The sequence below is a fragment of the Gorilla gorilla genome, chromosome 10 (genome assembly GCF_029281585.2).
Source record: "Gorilla gorilla gorilla isolate KB3781 chromosome 10, NHGRI_mGorGor1-v2.1_pri, whole genome shotgun sequence".
Classification (NCBI taxonomy): Eukaryota; Metazoa; Chordata; class Mammalia; order Primates; family Hominidae; genus Gorilla; species Gorilla gorilla.
In genome coordinates this window covers 50,188,094-50,206,987 of record NC_073234.2, presented here as the reverse complement: position 1 = coordinate 50,206,987, position 18,894 = coordinate 50,188,094, and the positions used below count along the sequence as shown (strand labels likewise).

The 18,894-nt window shown below is 42.3% G+C and overlaps 1 protein-coding gene across 17 annotated transcripts in view; it reads right to left on the bottom strand.

The window, feature by feature from the left end:
* The window catches only part of TFCP2 (transcription factor CP2), a 77,005-nt gene that overhangs the window by 31,094 nt on the left and 27,017 nt on the right, over positions 1-18,894 (bottom strand). Inside the window, exon 1 of one of the 17 annotated variants that reach the window (XM_063693992.1) lies at positions 9,588-17,849. The exons of 15 other annotated variants lie outside the window; for them this stretch is intronic. In XM_063693992.1, the coding sequence (XP_063550062.1) occupies positions 9,588-9,685 (98 nt within the window). In that variant the 5' untranslated portion in view covers positions 9,686-17,849. Of the gene's footprint in view, positions 1-9,587; positions 17,850-18,894 lie in introns of those variants that run through there. One more of the 17 variants, XM_063693988.1, reaches the window with a different exon arrangement.

The window sequence follows — 18,894 nt, the reverse complement described above, 5'->3', positions numbered from 1 at the left end:
CCAGACCTAAGGCTGAGGTGCTAAAGACAGGACTGAAGTCTGAGGTGCTAAAAGGGAAGACAACAGGATTGAGGTTCTCAAAAATGAAATTCTGGCAATCTCACATTATTTAACATAGAGGGGAAAAAAAGAGGGGGCTTATCTTAAGAGACTAGCTGGAAAGCTCACCAATCAACTCAGAATTAGACAGACATACACAATATATATAAAAAGAAAGAAACTATTTTTAAAAATTGCACTGATGTGTCATCAAGAAGGAAGCTGAAGCTGAAGCCCAGAATGTGCTGAGACTTGCAAAAAAGGTAAGGAAGGCACAGGCCCACTCTTTGATGTAAAAGGCGTATTACTAATTAATATAAAGCAGAGACAGAACATCTCAATTCCTGTTTTTCTTCTATCTTTTCTGTCAAGAAAAATCATCTTGAAAGTAGAAAGAAAAGAAGAAATATTAGGAAAAGTGGATTAGTGACCAAGATAAATAAGGAGACTGTCAAAGGGTGCCTATCTCTCTAAATGAATAAAAAATTCCTGGATGAATTCTACACCAGAGTACTTGAAGAGTCTGCAGATGAGACCCATGAGTGACACTTTGGAAACCCAGACAAATCTCATGATTCTAATAATCCCAACTATCACATTAGCTTTGTGTGTCTGAAGAAGCAATTTTCTTTTCTTTTTTTTTTTTTTGAGACGGAGTTTCACTCTGTTGTCCAAGAGGGAGTGCAGTGGTGCGATCTCGGCTCACCGCAACCTCTGCCTCCTGGGTTCAAGCAATTCTGCTGCCTCAGCCTCCTGAGTAGCTGGGATTACATGTGTGCACCACCATGCCCAGCTAATTTTTGTATTTTAGTAGAGATGGGCTTTCACCATGTTGGCCAGGCTGGTCTCGAACTCCTGACCTCAAGTGATCCACCCAACTCAGCCTCCCAAAGTGCTGGGATTACAGGCGTGAGCCACTGTGCCCAGCCTGCAGAAACAATTTTCAAAAAGAAGGGAGAATATATTCCCCGTACCTTATACCAGAGTTGATGTGACATGCAGGACAAGCAAGACTGAAGAATAGGTTACTAAAAGAATAGTTCATTAAAAAAACTAGTATTGGCATTAGGAGATATACCTAATGCTAAATGATGAGTTAATGGGTGCAGCACACCAGCATGGCACTTGTATACATATGTAACTAACCTGCACATTGTGCACATGTACCCTAAAACTTAAAAGTATAATTTAAAAAAAAAAAAAAACTAGTATTGGGAACATCTAGAAACCATAACCAAACTCCATTTTCCTTTTTTTATATGGTTAGGCCAGCAAATGCTAGAGGCATAAATATAGTATCTGGATTTCAGCAAGGCATAAAATAAAGTCTCTCTTGATATCACTGTGCAAGGTGAAAAAATATGAATTTTTTAACTTAAAAGTTAAGTGGCTTCACAGACAACTATACAATTGTACCTAAAAAGTGCAGATAAATCTGGAAGAAGGCTCAGTAGTATGCAACAGGGGCCCAGAGCAACCTGTCCTTTGTTAACATTTTTTATAAATGACTTGGATGAGAATATGGAAAGGAGGACGATGAAATGTGCAAATGACAGGTATCTGGGATGGGAAAGTAAATACCCTGTATGACATAATCAACTTTTTAAGTAATTCTAAGTGGCTGGAACAGGAGGCTAAATTTAAGGGGATCATATTTAATAAGGATAAATATAAAGTCATAAGCTTAGAACAAAAAAATCAACAATAACAACAAAATGGCACAGGACAGTGAGAAACAACTAGGCTTTTAAAAAAGTCTATTTCAAAGAGACAAACAGTGTGTTACAGCTGCCAAAATCACTGGTATCAGGTTTCATTAAAAACAAAGTCTGAATGAAGAAAATGTCATTCTCTATGCAAATCAGACTACATTTGAATATACTTAGTTCTGAGTGTACAAATTTGAGAGGACTTAATAAATCTAAGGAGAGGCCAGGCACGGTAGCTCATGCCTGTAATCCCAGCACTTTGGGAGGCTGAGGTGGGCGGATCACGAGGTCAGGAGTTTGAGACCAGCCCGGCCAACATGGTGAAACCCCATCTCTACTAAAAATACAAAAAATTAGCTGGTCATTGTGGCAGGCGCCTGTAATCCCAGCTACTCGGGAGGCTCAGGCAGGAGACTCTCTTGAACCCGGGAGGCGGAGGTTGCAGTGAGCCGAGATCGTGCCACTGCACTCCAGCTCGGACGACAGTGAAAGACCCCGTCTCAAAAAAAAAAAAAAAAAATCTAAGGAGAGAGATAAGAATAAGTGAGGTGACCTAAAGTCATGTCACATGTAGAGTAACTGAAGGGAAAGAGGATCACTGAAGCAAAGAAGTCTTTTTAGTTCTGTTCTGTAAAGAGATTTCAATAGCTCAGGGTTGGATGAGTTGACCTCTTTAAGAGGGCCTCCTAATCAGTTCTATGATTTTATTGTTCTAAAAAGACTAAATGTTGTGAGACTGTTCAGGTATTAGAAGCTGCACTGGAAGGAAAATGGGCACTGGGAATCTTTTTGGCAGGATAAAAACGTTCTAAAACTGGGGGAAAAAAAAAAAGCAGCAGCAGCTTCATTGGGGCCAGGCACAGTGGCTCACACCTATAATCCCAGCAATTTGGGAGGCTCAGGCAGGAGGACTGCTTGAGACCAGTAGTTTGAGACCAGCCTGGGTAAAAAATAAGACCCCATCTCTACAAAAAAAAATTGTTAAATTAGCTGGGCATGGTTCTGTGCATCTGTAATCCCAGTTAACTGGGAGGCTGAGGTAGGAGGATTGCTTGAGCCTGGGAGGTCACAGTGAGCCATGATTGTGCCACTGCACTCCAGCCTGGGCAACAGAATGAGACCCCATCACAAAAAACCTACAAACAGAAAAATAACATTAAAAAAAGAAGCTGTTGGCTGGGCGCAACACTTTGTAATCCCACGCCTGTAATCCCAGCACTTTGGGAGAACGAGGCGGGTGGATCACCTGAGGTCAGGAGTTCAAGTCCAGCCTGGCCAACATGGTGAAACCCCATCTCTACTAAAAATACAAAAATTAGCTGGGTATAGTGGTGTGTGTCTGTGATCTCAGCTACTCAGGAGGCTGAGGCAGGAGAATCGCTTGAACCTGGGAGGCAGAGGCTGCAGCGAGCCAAGATCATGCTACTACACTCCAGCCTGCGTGATAGAACGAGACTCCGTCTCAAAAAAAAAGAAGCTGCATTGGACTGTGTATAGGGATCCTATTTATTATTAGAAAATGCTAACTGGCATATAGTGTCCTCTGATAGGAAATATCACCAGTTCACTGCTATTACAAAGTCCAAAGTATATTTTCCATCTGCTATAGAAGGCAGAGCCAAATGATAACTATAAAAGCCTATATACTGGCTAAACTAACTGGCTTATAAATCTGTCTATACTTAAAAAAAAACTGGCCAGGCACGATAGCTCACGCCTGTATTCCTAGTACTTTGGGAAGCCGAGGCAGGTGAATCACCTGAGGTCAGTTTAAGACCAGCCTGGCCAACATGGCAAAACCCCGTCTCTACTGAAAATATAAAAACTAGCTGGGCATGGTGGCAGGTGCCTGTAATCCCAGCTACTCGAGAGGCTGAGGCAGGAGAATCATTTGAACCCCGGAAGGCAGGGGTTGCAGTGAGCCGAGATTGCGCCACTGCACTCCAGCCTGGGTGACAGAGTGAGACTCCATCTCAAAAAAAAAAAAAAGAATTATTTGTACATTTGTGTACTTGCCATGACAAAACAAGGACTAGACGCAGTTCGGGTGCGGTGGCTCATGCCTGTAATCCCGGCACTTTGAGAGGCCGAGGCGGGCAGATCACGAGGTCAGGAGATCGAGACCATCCTGGCCAACATGGTGAAACCCCGTCTCTACTAAAAAAACAAAAACAAAAAATTAGCTGGGTGTGGTGGCGGGCGCCTGTAGTCCCAGCTACTAGGGAGACTGAGGCAGAAGAATGGTGTGAACCCGGGAGGTGGAGCTTGCAGTGAGCCAAGATCGCGCCACTGCACTCCAGCCTGGGTGACAGAGCAAGACTGTCTCAAAAAAAAAAAAAAAAACGAGGATTAGACAAATTGACAAATTATAATAAAGGTATAGATAACATCTAGGCATACTAAATCTTCTGTATACCAAATATAACAGGCCCATCGGTATAGTTTTTTTCTATCACAAACAATTCCTAAAAATGGTATTCTTGGTTGAAGTTAAGATATAAAAGGTTTTCAGTTCTCAGAGAATGTCTACATCTTATGAACATCCACTTGGCCAAAGATGAACTATGCTCTCAGTATAATGAATGATACTCTCAGATCTTCTAAACTGTCTATGAACAAGCTGAGTAAAATATGTATTTCCTGAAATACCAATAACTCCCTTTAAAAATAATTTTTTTCACTCAAGGTGGCCTTGAATAACTCCTCTTTTGAAAAGAAAACTTCAGTCATTCAAAGATTTATTACCTACTAAGTACCAGCTACTATCCTAAGTTTGAAAAACCACACACTGATTTTTAAAAATAAAATTATTTTATTTTCCTTCTTTCCTCTCCTTTTTCTGTTCTTTTGGTCTTCAGTGTTTCAGCAGCAGTAAATAATTGGTATATCTTTTTAAGTTCTTACTACTTATTTAAACACAAAGTTTATGACATCATCTATTCTCTATTTTGTACTCACTTCTCCCTAACCCATTTACAACTAAGTTATTTTTCATTTATGCCTAACTTTCAGCTAAACACTTGCTAGACAGTTCCTATCTAACTGTAATAGAACAAATGCTAAAATAGAGGAACAACTGGTTGTGGAGGAAATGAATATAAACGAAGTCTAAATAATCCAAATGTAGTCTTAAGTTTTAAACATCATAAAAACCACCCGAGATTTCATCACTAGGCTGCTAAATGTGCCTTTGGTAGCTAATCTCCAAAGACGGTCTCAGATGACCCACAGTTCTTTGTATTCACACCCTTTCGCAGCACTCCTTCCACACTGGATCTGGGCTGGTAACTTGCTTTAACAACAAGAATGTGGAAGAATTAGCAGTGTGCAAGTTCTGGTTTAGGGATTAGTCTTTTTTTTTTTTTTTTTTTTTTTTTAGACAGAGTCTCACTCTATCGCCCAGGCTAGAGTGCAGTGGTGCCATCTCGGCTCACTGGAACCTCCATCTCCTGGGTTCAAGTGATTATCTTGCCTCAGTCTCCCGAGCAGCTGGGATTACAGGCATGTACCACCATGTCCGGCTAATTTTTTGTATTTTTAGTAGAGATGGGGGTTTCACCATGCTGGCCACGCTGGTCTCGAACTCCTGACCTTGTGATCCACCTGCCTCTACCTCCCAAAGAGCTGGGATTACAGGCATGAGCCACCGTGCCCGGCCGGGTCTAGTCTTTAAGAAGGATTGCTAGCTTTTACCTTTGCACTTTTGGGAACCCTGAACTGCTAGTAAGAAGTCTGGCTACTCTGTTGAAGCAACCACATGGAGTGGCTCAGTGGAGAGGGGGAGACCCTGAGGCTACACGGAAAGAGAGCGAGCTCCAGCCAACCCAGTGTCCCAGCAGAGCCCAGCATCAAACATGTAAGTGAGCCATCTTGAACGTCCCAGCCTAGGCCTCAGAATGACTGCAGCCTCAGCCTGCTGATAACACATGAAGGAGAACTGCACGGTCAATCCACAGATTCATGAGATGTCATTGTTGTTTGAGCCACTAAGTTTTTGTGCGTGGTTTGTTATGCAATAAGATAACAAAGCTTCTAAAAAATTTCTTTGCTCTAAAACAAAACTTAATAGTAATGGTGAATATGCAAAGGAAAATATTAAGTCAACCTTAATTAGAACAGTTCTACTAAAAAAAAAAAAACGTACATTCCAAAAGCCATTGTATGACATTTAAGAAAAAATAACAAAGCACAAAACTACCTCAGATTACAATATAACTCATCTGAACTTAAATTACCCTTTAAAACAAGTTAATGCTATAAAACCTTTTACTACACTGCCAATAAAATATACCTATTTTCACTCTCTCTTTTTTTTTCAGACGGTCTTGCTCTGTTGCCCAGGTGGGGTACAGTGGCGTAATCACCACTCACTGTAGCCTCAGCCTCTTGGGCTCAAGCCATCCTCTCACCTCAGCCTCCCAAAAAGCTGGAACTACAGGTTTGTGCCACCATGCCCAGCTAATTTTTGTATTTTTTTGTAGAGATGAGGCTTTGCAATGCTGCCCAGACTGAGACTGGTCTCAAATTCCCGGGCTCAAGCAATCTGCCGCCTTGGCCCCACAAAGTGCTGGGATTACAGGCGTGAGTCATCATGCCCAGCCTTTGTTTTCACTCTTTGGGTAAAGAAACAGTGTTGGCTGGGCACAGTGGCTCACGCCTGTAATCCCAGCACTTTGGGAGGCTGAGGCGGGCAGATCACTTAAGGTCAGGAGTTTGAGACCAGCCTGGCCAACATGGTAAAACCCTGTCTCTACTAAAAATACAAAAATTAGCCAGGCATGGTGGCAGGTGCCTGTAGTCCCAGTTACTTGGGAGGCTGAGGCACAAGAATCACTTGAACTCGGGAAGTGGAGGTTGCAGTGACCTGTGATTGCACCACTGCACTCCAGCCTAGGCGACAGGGCGAGACCCTGTCTCCAAAAAAAAAAAAAAAAAAGAAAGAAAGAAAGAAACAGTGTTAAAGAATTTGAACAATATGGCCAGATCCAAAAATTAAGCAACTGGATAAGAAAACAAACAAAAAATGTATAAGAAACAGAGAAAAAAGGAGAAAATAAATGTATGTAACAATCAGTGTAGCCCCATTAAAGGAATGACGGGATGATTATCTTCTTTCCTCCATCTTGTCACATATTCTTTAGTTTTGTGGTTTTCAGCATCTTGAAATACCATTCGTATTAGGTAAGCCATTTTATATTCAGACCCAGTACACACGTACATATGTTTGTGCGTCTACAGAACTGAAAAGTTTCACGAAACAATACTTACTAATTTTGGTATTTTTTCTTTTTTTCTTTCTTTTTTGAGACAAGGTCTGGCTCTATTGCCCAGGCTGGAGTCCGGTGGTGCAATCTTGGCTGACTGCAACCTTCACCTCCCGGGCTGAAGCCATTCTCCCACCTCAGCCTCCTGAGTAGCTGGGACTACAGGCATGCACCACCATGCCCACATATTTTTTTGTATTTTTAGTAGAAATGGGGTCTCACCATGTTGCCCACGCTGGTCTTAAACTTGTGAGCTCAAGCGATCCGCCAGCCTCAGCCTCCCAAACTCCTGGAATTACAGGCATGAGCCACCCCGCCTGGCCTTGGTATTTTCTATTTGACTTCATTTTAAATTTTTACTACAACCTGAAGTTTGGAAAAAATTCTGCTCTAGTCTTTTGTGCCCCTTAGAACTTTGTACCAATTAAATCAAGTTTATTTACAGTTCCTTTAACAGTATTTTAAAAACAAACATAATAAAAGACAAGTCTAAAAGATCATACTGTAATTCAGCTACTTAAGTACAGGAATAATATCTACTTAAATAGATAATCAAACAAATACAGGTTGGGCACTGTGCCTCATGCCTATAATCCCAGCACTTGGGAGGCCAAGGCAGGAGGATCACTTGAGCCCTGGGGTTCAAAACCAGCCTGGGCAACATAGTGGGACCTTGTCTCTAAAAAAAATTTTAAAAATTAGCCAGGCATAGTGGTGTGCACCTGTAGTCCCAGCTACTCAGGAGGCTGAGGTGGGAGGATCACTTGAGCCCTGGAGGTTGAGGCTGCAGTGAGCCGTGACTGTGCCACGGCATTCCAGCCTGGGCAACAGAGTGAGACTGTCTCAAAAAGAAAAAACAAAAACAAAAAACCTACAATTCAGGGCCAGGCGCAGTGGCTCACACCTGTAATCCCAGCACTTTGGGAGGCCGAGGCGGGCGGATCACTTGAGGCCAGGAGTTCGAGACCAGCCTGACTAACGTAGTGAAACCCCATCTCTACTAAAAATACAAAAATTAGCCAGGGGCTGTGGTGGGCGCCTGTAGTCCCAGCTACTCGGGAGGCTGAAGCAGGAGAATTGCTTGAACCTGGGAGGCAGAGGTTGCGGTGAGCCGAGATCGTGCCACTGCACTCCAGCCTGGGTGACAGAGTGAGACTGTCACACACACACACACACACACACACACACACAAAACAACTACGATCAGATCCTGCTTTTTAAGTCAGAAAGTATTTAGAAATAAAATAGTTTTCAAGTCATCTTCTGCTGTATTTGTATATTATATTACTAAATTCAAGTCAGGTCTGTATGAAAGGCATATAAATAGCAGTGGCTCTCAATCTTAGTAGCTGAACATCAGAATCACCTGGGGAGCTTTAGGCCATATCCCATGTCAACTAAATCCAAATGAGGAGGAGGGATTGGTGAGCTTAATTACTCAGTGCTATGTATTAATAAACTAAGATAATGAATGGATTTGATCTCTATGTCATCTAGGATGACCATCTTTTTATAGCAAGACTTGACTTTACAGAGGTCCTCAGTGAGCTATCTTGAAACATTACCACAAAGGGTGAGGGAATTTGTTCCGGTCTACACATACTCATCACCACTACTGGGGTGAAAACACTCAGTCTGACACTGTCTCAGTAAATCCCTTCAAACCTTTTTTTTCTTTTTTGAATTCATCAAATAGTCTTTGAGCACTTGCTATGTTCTAGGCCCTGTTTTAGGTAGCAGGAATATAGCAATAAACAAGTTAAAGAAGGTTCCCTGGCCGGGCGCGGTGGCTCATGCCTGTAATCCCAACACTTTGGGAGGCTGAGGTGGGCGGATCACGTGGTCAGGAGTTTGAGACCAGCCTGGCCAACATAGTGAAACCCCCGTCTCTACTAAAAATACAAACAAAAATTAGCCAGGTGTGGTGGCAGGTGCCTGTAGTCCCAGCTACTCAGGAGGCTGAGGCAGGAGAATCTCTTGAACTTGGGAGGTGGAGGTTGCAGTGAGCTGAGATCGCGCCATTGCACTCCAGCCCAGACAACAGTGCGAGACTCTAAATAAAAAAAAAAAAAAGAAAAAGAAAAAGAAGGTTCCCTGACAGAGCATAACATCACTGTCATCTAAATTTCTATCTCTTCACAGCAATACCATACTAAATTATTCTGCAAACCCCTCATGTTTTCTTCCTCTCCAGTTCAGTCTTTACAGTATTACTGATAATAAAGGAAGCAGTATTACTGATAATAAAGGAATTATTTTAAAATATATAGTAAAAATGATGTAACTTGAAAGGGCCTAGTATGTTTATAGCAGGTGTTTTAAGCAACTGCCCTGAGTAGCTTACCTGTATTCCCCTCCAGTTTCAAAGCAGGAACATGGAAACACAAGTGAGCAGTAGATAAAAACGACACCATAGGCTGGGCACAGTGGTTCACGCCTATAATCCCAGCACTTTGGGAGGCCAAGGCAAGTCGATCACTTGAGGTCAGGAGTTTGAAACTAGCCTAGCTGACATAGTAAAACCCCATCTCTACTAAAAGTATAAAAAATAATTAGCCGGCATGGTGGCACGCACCTGTAGCCCGTAGTCCCAGCTAGTTGAGAGGCTGAGGCAGGAGAATTGCTTGAACCCAGAAGAGGAGGTTGCAGTGAGCTGACACTATGCCACTGCATTTCAGCCTGGACGACAGAGGAGACTGTCTCAAAAACAAACAGCAACAAAAAAAACTATACCATATCTGGATTTTATGCTGTCCCTGAGAGAGATACCTGTCATTTGATAGTCTTTCTCTGGGAATACTGGTTCTGGAACTGTTTCCCACATGTCAAAACTGGGCTTAATGTTCTTTAAGCACTTTAAGAAGTGCTTCTGGACTACAAATCTATTTCTTCAGCACGATTATGAGATCAGTTTAGATCACTTGCGAGATACCAGATGTACATTTCATTATGTACGTCTCAAAGTTTACCAAAAAATGGAGCTGATTTCCCTTTTTTTGCCTCAAGTCTTTCAGTCTCTCACATTTCCACTCTGCTGAATTATTTGACAACTACCAATTATTTATACCTACCAGAAATGTGCTTTTATTTTCCTTTAGCTTATAAAGTCACTAAACACATCTAATTTTTGCTAACCTTATTTATTTTGGAAGCTGAAAACTATCTGTGTCAGATACAAATTTACTTCCAGGGAGCTTGTAAGATATTAAAAGTTTAATCAAAGAAATCTGAATCAGCAAAGCCCTACCTCAGGAGATTTACTAGATATAGGCCTACCTTCTTAGTTTTTTTCCATACATTATAGGATTAGCATTTACCAGCCTACAGATCTCATTAAAACACTGCTAATTGAAAACATCACCTGTGGCATCATTAGTACTAGGCTCTTTTATTAAATTTCTGAAATCACTGACTGTTTCCAGTTAGGCAAAAAATGGCAACTCGCAGCAATATTCATAGGCTATATGTTGAAGGGAATCTGACTATTTTGATACAGAAAATAGAACTCCCATTTCAGTATTCAAAGATCAAATGTATATCATCATAGTATGGCATAACTGGGAAAACACCAACAGTTTTATTTTGTTTTGTTTTCTTGTGACTAAGGGAATCCACACTTAGCCCTTTATAGTGCTGAGCCTCAAAGCTTCTTTTCCGATCCAAAATGTCTACCAGCTCATGCTTTCTTCCCCCTTGCAGTTAGGCTTCCATCTTCACTGGCAAGCATCACTATTACCTCTCTATACTTGAGAGTTCTTATGTCTTGCTCATCCTGTACTCCCTACCATGCCTGGCTTCAAAGTAGGACAATCTCTCTAGTCCCTCATTCTTCCCCTTACTGAAAGGCAAGCACAGACACTTTTCTGTGTATTTATTTATTTTCTATTTTTCTCTGTGTGTGTTTTGTTTGTTTGTTTGTTTTTTGAATGGAGTAGCACTCTGTCGCCCAGGCTGTAGTGCAGTGGCACTATCTCGGCTCACTACAACCTACGACTTCCACGTTCAAGTGATTCTCCCGCCTCGGCCTGTCGAGTAGCTGGGATTACAGGCGCACTCCTATAATCCCATGTAAACCATGCCTGGCTAATTTTTGTATTTTTAGTAGAAATGGGGTTTCACCACATTGGCCAAGCTGGTCTCAAACTCCTGGCCTTAAGTGATCCAACCGCCTTGGCCTCCCAAATTGTTGGGATTACAGGTGTGAACCACTGTGCCTGGCCTAGTTTTCTGTGTTTTAAGGCTTTAATTGATGATGACTTTTAGGAAAATCCTGAAAGTACCAGAATAGTTAGTCCTGTGAAATGGTAAACAGGCTCTAACCATCTCTTCTCTTTTATGCTAAAAGTGATAGGACTTCTGAACATTTCTCCTCCTTCAGACCACATTTCTTTTTTCTTTTGAGACCAAGTTTTGCTCTGTTGCCCAGGCTGGAGTGCAATGGTGAGAGGCTGGAGTGCAATGGCATGATCTTGGCTCACCACAACATCCGCCTCCCGGGTTCAAGCGATTCTCCTGCCTCAGCCTCCTGAGTAGCTGGGATCACAGGTGTGTGCCACCACATCTGGCTAACTTTCTATTTTCACTAGAGACGGGGTTTCTCCATGTTGGTCAGGCTGTTCTCGAACTCCCAACCTCAGGTTATCCACCAGCCTCGGCCTCCCAAAGTGCTGGGATTATAGGTGTGAGCCACCGTGCCCGGCCAGACCACATTTCTGATGAAGGAAGGCCTTTTCTTCTAAAATGGCCAGCAAATTCCCTAGAGATGTAACCAGTTAGAGCTGATGATGCAATCAAAGCAGAAATGTTATTTGCCCCTTGTCTTTTATAGATAGAGAGTAAATTTGTATTTCTAAGGATATGCAGAGCAGAAGACACCCAGTTTACTAAGCCTCAACCCTCCTCAGGCATGATAACTAGCTTTTTATCATTATCGTCCAACCTGCAGCCAGAGTAACTTTTTAAAATGTAAATCTAGAAATGTCCCTTCTCTGTTTATAAAGCTTCAGTGGTTTCCCAACGCAATCATGATAAAGTGCTAACTCTTCAACATGGCTCCCAAAACTCTTCAAAACTGGGCCCAGTTTACCTTTCCAGTCTCATCTCTCACCATACTTCCCATCTCTCTTTTCCCTTTATCTACATATGTATAGTGAGACGGCGTCTTGCTCTGTTGCCCAGGCTGGAGAGCAGTGGCGTGATCATAGCTCACTGCAAGTCTCAAACTCCTGGGCCCAATCAATCCTCCCACCTCAGCCTCAGCCTCCCAAGTAGCTAGGACTATAGGCACACACCACCACGCCTGGCTCATCTTTCAATTTTGTGTACAGACAGGGCCTCACTATGTTGCCCAGACTGGTGTTGAACTCCTGGCCTCTCAGGATCCTCCTGCCTCAGCCTCCTAAAGTGCTGACATGACAGACAGGAGACACTGCACCTGGCCTCTTTGACTTTTTTAAAAGATTCAGCAGACAGACTGCAGTTCCTTCCCTTGCCCCCAGGCCTTGGGGTCCATCTGCTCTCTTCTACCTCAACTCAATTGCTATGATTCATTTTTTGCACATAAATTTCCATTTAATTCATACAATAATGCTGTGAGGGAGGAGGAATTGTCTCCTCCTCACCATTTTCCAACTGAAGGAACTGAAGCTACAGTAATTAGAAATGTTAAATGATGTGCCCAAGGTTACACAGCTATTAAATACTGGATTTACAAATGAGTTTATTCATTCATTCAATAAATACATTACGAACACTGATATGCCTGGAACTATTTCAGGCAGTAGGGAAATAGTAAGCAAATAAACTCATTTTATCCAAGTTTTATCCTTGTTTATCAACACTCAATGCCTCATATTAAGTAGCAACTGTTCAAAACATTCCTGAGGGGAAAAATAAATAATCAAAAGCTCCCACTGATGCTCCAAAGATATTTCTAAAGGTGTTGCACTCTAACACTTATGCGTGGATATTTGCACAACTCATACTAATAAAATGATAGTATCGATTAACTATGATTTCACTAAAAGAACCTGAAAAGGACTCAAAGGCCAGGCATGGTGGCTCCCATTTATAATCCCAATACTTTGGGAGGCTGAGGCGCAGGATCGCTTGAGCCCAGTAATTCAACACCAGCCTGAGTAATATAGTGAGACTCTGTCTTTCTTCCTTTTTTCTTCCTTCCTTCTTTTCTATCTTTCTTTTCCTTTTTCTTTTTTTTGGTAGAGGTGGGGTCTCAAAATGTTGCCCCGGCTAGTCTCAAAATCCTGGGCTCAAGTGATCCTCCCATCTCAGCCTCCCAAAGTGCTGGGATTATAGGTGTGAGCCACTGCACCTGGGCCCTCCCTTCTTTCCTTCATTTTTTAGAGACAGGGTCTCACACTGTCACCCAGGCTGGAGTGTAGTGGTACTATCATAGCTCACTGCCGCCTCAAACTCCTAGGCTCAAGGGATCCTCCTGCCATAGCCTCCTGAATAGCTGGGACCACAGAGACACATTACTGCAACCATCTAATTTTTAAAGTTTTTGGTTGGATACAGTGGCTCACACCTGTAATTGCAGCATTTTGGGAGGCCAAGGCAGGTGAATCATCCGAGGTCAAGAGTTTGAGACCAGCCTGGCCAGCATGGTGAAACGCTGTCTCTACTAAAAATACAAAAATTAGCCAGGCGTGGTGGCAGGCGCCTGTAATCCCAGCTACTTGGGAGGCTGAGGCAGGTGAATCGCTTGAACCTGGGAGGCAGAGGTTGCAGTGCGCTGAGATCACACCACTGGGCTCCAGCCTGGGCAACAGAGTGAGACTCTGTCTAAAAAATACAAATAATGATAATAATAATAATAAAATAATATTTTTTACATTTTTTTTTTGGTAGAGATGGGGTCTCACCATCTTGCCCAGGATGGTCTTGAACTTCTGGGTCTAAGCGATCCTCTCACCTCAGCCTCCTGAGTAGCTGGGACCAAAAAAAAAATGCAGGGGGAAGTAGGGGAAGAACTAAAAGATTCTGCAATATAGCTGATCTTTCTGCCCAGAAGGCTAAATAAATTTCCAGATTTCTGTGTGGTTCTTTTTATTATTTAGGTCTGTGTTCAAGTGTGTACCTCTGCAGAGAGACATTCACTCATCATTCTACCTAAAGAAGACTCCATATATTTTCATTATGGCACTTCTTTCTGAAATTTCCTTATCTATCTGTTTATAGTTTCTTCTCTGTACTTCTTCCATAGGAACGCAAGCTCTATTCTTGCAAGGATCTTCTTTGTCTTGTCACCCTATTATCAACAAGACCTGGCCATCCTAGGTACTTAATAAACACTATTTTTTTAAATAACTAAAATAATAAGAATATGCCCATATAAAAAATAGGGGTCTTTAGCTGAGCAGGGTGGCTCACATTTGTAATCCCAGCACTTTGCGAGGCCAATGTGGGCAGATCACTTGAGGCCAGGAGCTAGAGACAAGCCTGGACAACATAGTGAAACCTCATCTCTACTAAAAATACAAAAAAAAAAAAAAATAGCTGGGCATGGTGGCGCACGCCTGTAATCACACCTACTCGGGAAGCTGAGGTACAAGAATCGTTTGAACCTGGGAGGCAGAGGTTGCAGTGAGCCGAGATGGCACCACTGCACTCCAGCCTGAGTGACAGAGTGAGACTCTGTCTCAAAAAAAAAAAAAAAAAAACCAGGCACGGTGGCTCACGCCTGTAATCCCAGCAGTTTGGGAGGCTGAGGCGGGTGGATCACGAGGTCAGGAGTTTGAGACCAGCCTAACTGACACGGTGAAACCCCGTTTCTACTAAAAATACAAAAATTAGCCAGGCGTGGTGGCGCACACCTGTAAACCCAGCTACTCAGGAGGCTGAAGCAGAACTGCTTGAAATCCCCGAGGCGGAGATTGCAGTGAGCCGAGATTGTGCCACGGCACTCCAGCCTGGGTGACAGAGCAAGACTCTGTTGCAAAAAAAAAAAAAAAAAAAAAAAAAGTCTTTATAATTAGGCTACTCAGCAAACGTGATTGGGATATACTGTGGATGAATAGTCAAGACCATGCTGCTACCATTTATTATCAAATCTGTATTGAGTACCTGGCTGTCTATGATCCCTGTGAAGATCTCCTGAATATTCTTCTTTATGGGTCTGCATGTTACTGCAATTACTTCTTCATGTACAATTTAATTAATTAAATCTCTCATACATTTTTAAGCATTTTCTTTCCCTACCAAACCTACAAACCTATCTGCCCTTGAAACCATCTTCTCTTTTGCTCCTGATGCAACGAAGGCTAAGTTCCTCCTCCTGGGAAAGGCTAATCCTTACCCACAGACTTGGATCCCATCCCTTCTCAATTCTCAAGAACCTTTTTCCTCTGATTATCCCAATACATGTACCATCAATCTTCCTCCATGGATCATTCCCATTAGCATACCATCACATTTGAGTATTTCCCATCTTTTAAAAAGAAAGTCTTCCCACATCCGCCTTCAACTACTGCTATACTTCTCTGTACCTTTCATAACTAAAAGTCTTTATACACAGAATCTCTATTTCCTCACTGCCAATTCATTCCTTCAACCAAGACAGTTCAGCTTTCACTACAACACACCATGGCAAGTACTTGTCATGGTCACCAATGACTTCCATGTAGCCAAACTCAGTGGTCACTTCTCAGGGCTCATCTTACTTCTGTTTTCAGGAGCACTCAACACAACTGTAACTCCTAAATTTACCACTCTCTTCTCTGGATCCTGAATACTCTACCTGATTTTTCTTCCTACCTCACTGGCAACATCTTCTCAACTCCCTTGTGGCAACCCTCCTCCTCTACAAAATCTCTGGACTTGATTTTTGGCTCTTCTCTTTCTACACTTTCAGAAGATCTCATTTAACTCCCATACATTTAAGTATCTCTTTATTCTGATGACTCCCAAATGTGTCTACTAGGCCTAGACTTGTATATTGATTTGCATATTTAATACCTACCTAACACTGCCTTTTGGATGTCTCTCAGAGATACCAAATGGACCAAGTCCAATATAAAACTCTTGATCTTATTCTAAACATAACTAGCCTATCCCCCTTTCTCAGCAAATGGCAACACCATCCAACAAAATATTCAAACCAGAACTCTTGAAGGCATCCTAGATTGATCCTTTCTCTTATCCTCATGTCCCTTAGCAAGTCCTATACATTTTTATCTATAAAATATATCTTGAGTTCATGTTCTCTTCAGTAGAGGATAGAAATTTAGAGGACAGGCTCTGGAGGTAAGCTACTAGAATTTATATGACAGTAATAATTGCTAGCATTTATTGAGCACTTACTAGTTGCCTGACACTACCCTAATTATTTTACATATATAAACTCATTTAATCTTCATAACAATCTCACAAGGTAAGTACTATTATTATTACCTCCATTTTAAAGAGAAGCATGGAGGTGTTAAGTAATTTGCCCAATCCTGGTGGGGCCAGAATTCAAACCCCTAAGTTTGGTTTCAGATGTCACTATGCTAGGCTGTCTCTTGGAAAAGACAGACCAAAGATGGGGAGTTGAAAGCTATTCAACAGTCCAGGTAAGAAACAATGAGAATTTGACCCAGCAACAAAAGTAGATACAAAGCAGACAAATTCAAGAAATATTCAGATAAGACCTAAATAGAGGGTTACATTATGTTCAAAGATTGAAAGGCTGGATACATATGCCAATGATGTCAATTTATCCCAAATTCATCTATAGGTTCAACTCCAATAAATATCGCAATAGATTCAACTTGACAAGATGATTCTTAAAAAAAAATTTTTTTTGACACAGGGTCTCATTGCTGCCCAGGCCAAGTGCAGTGGCATAATCATGGCTCACTGCAGCTTCAACTGCCGAGGCTCAAACAATCCTCCCCCAACCTCAGCCTCTTGAGTAGCTGGGACTACAGGTGTGCACCACCACACCTGGCTAATTTTTCAATTTTTTTGTAGAGATAGGGTCCGTTTATGTTGCCTAGCCTGGTCTCAAACTCCTGGGCTCAATCAATCCTTCCACCTTAGCCTTCCAAAATGCTGAGATTACAGGTGTGTGCCACTGCACCCAGCCATTCTAAAATTTCTATCAATAAGCGAACCAAGAAAGGCCACATACTCCTGAAAAAGAATGAGATGAGGGCTATGCCCTGCCAGATACCAACAATTACTTAAAAACTTGAGTAATTAAGACAGCATGGTATTGACACAGATAGACAAATTAACCTATAGAAGAGAACACAGAACCCATAAACTGACCCCACATATATAGAAATTTGATTTATGACAGCTAGTATAGTTGATCAGTGGCAAAAGATGGACTTTTCAATAAATTATGCTGGAAAAATTAGACATTTGTAGGTGAAAAAAATGGAATTGGAGCCTTAGCAACACCCAATACAAAATCAACTTTAAGTAGATTAAAGTGTGAAAAGCAAACATAGAAAACTTTAAAAAGACAATACAGGAGAATATCTTTACGGCCTCAGCATAAGAAAGAATTTCTTAGACAACACTGGACACGGTGACTCATGCCTGCAATCCCAACACTTTGGGAGGCTGAGGCGGGAGGATCACTTGAGGTCAAGGGTTTGAGACCAGCCTGGCCAACATGGCAAAATGCCGTCTGTACTAAAAAATACATAAATTAGGCCAGGTGCAGTGGCTCACGCCTATAATAATCCCAACATTTTGGGAGGCCGAGGTGGGCGGATCACTTGAGGTCAGGAGTTCGAGACCAGCCTGGCTAACATGGTGAAAACCCGTCTCTACTAAAAATACAAAAATTAGCTGGGCATGGTGGTGGGCGCCTGTATTCCTAGCTACTTGGGAGGCTGAGTCAGGAGAATCGCTTGAACCTGGAAGGCAGAGGTTGCAGTGAGCCGAGATCACACCACTGCACTCCAGCCTCGGGGACAGAGTGAGACTTCGTCTCAAAAAAAAAAAAACTAAGTACAAAAATTAGCTGCATATGGTGGTGCACACCTGTAATTCCAGCTACCTGGGAGGCTGAAGCAGGAGAATTGCTTGAACCTGGGGGGTGGAAGTTGCAGTGAGCTGAGATCACACCACTGGACTCCAGCCTGGGGGACAGAGTGAGACTCTGTCTCAGAAAAAAAAAAAAAATACAAATACAAATACAAAAATTAGCCGGGTGTGGTGGTACACGCCTGTAATTCCAGCTACTTGGGAGGCTGAGACAGGAGAATTGCTTGAACCCAGGAGGTGAAGGTTGCAGTGAGCCAAGATCACACCACTCACTGCACTCCAGCCTGGGTGATAGAGTAAGACTATCTCAAAAAAAAAAAAAAAAAAATATTTTCTTAGACAAGACTCAAAAATCATACAGCACAAAAGATTCATAAATTATACTAAGTTAAGAACTTTAGGCCAGGCATGGTGGCTAATGCCTGTAATCCCAACACTTTGAGGTAGGTCAAGGTGGGAGAACTGCCTGAGCCCAGGAGTTTGAGACTAGCCTCAGCAACATAGGGAGACCCCTGTCTCCACAAAAAATACAAAAAATTAGCCAGGCACGGTGGTGCATACCTGTGGTCCCAGCTCCTTGACAGGCAGAGGCAGGAGGATCACTTGAGCCCAGGAGTTCGAGGCTGCAGTGAGCTGTGATTGCCACTGCACTCCAGCCTGGTCGACAGAGCAAGACCCTGTCCCTTCCCCCTCCCCACCAAAAAAAGAACCTTAGAACCAAAGACACATAAAGAGAGGGAAATGACAAGCCACAAACTGGCAGAATATACTGACTACATACAAAACTGACAAAAGATAAGTATCTAAAATATATTTGAGGCTGGCCATAATGGCTCACACCTGTAATCTCAACACTTTTGTAGATTACTCCGTCTCTACAA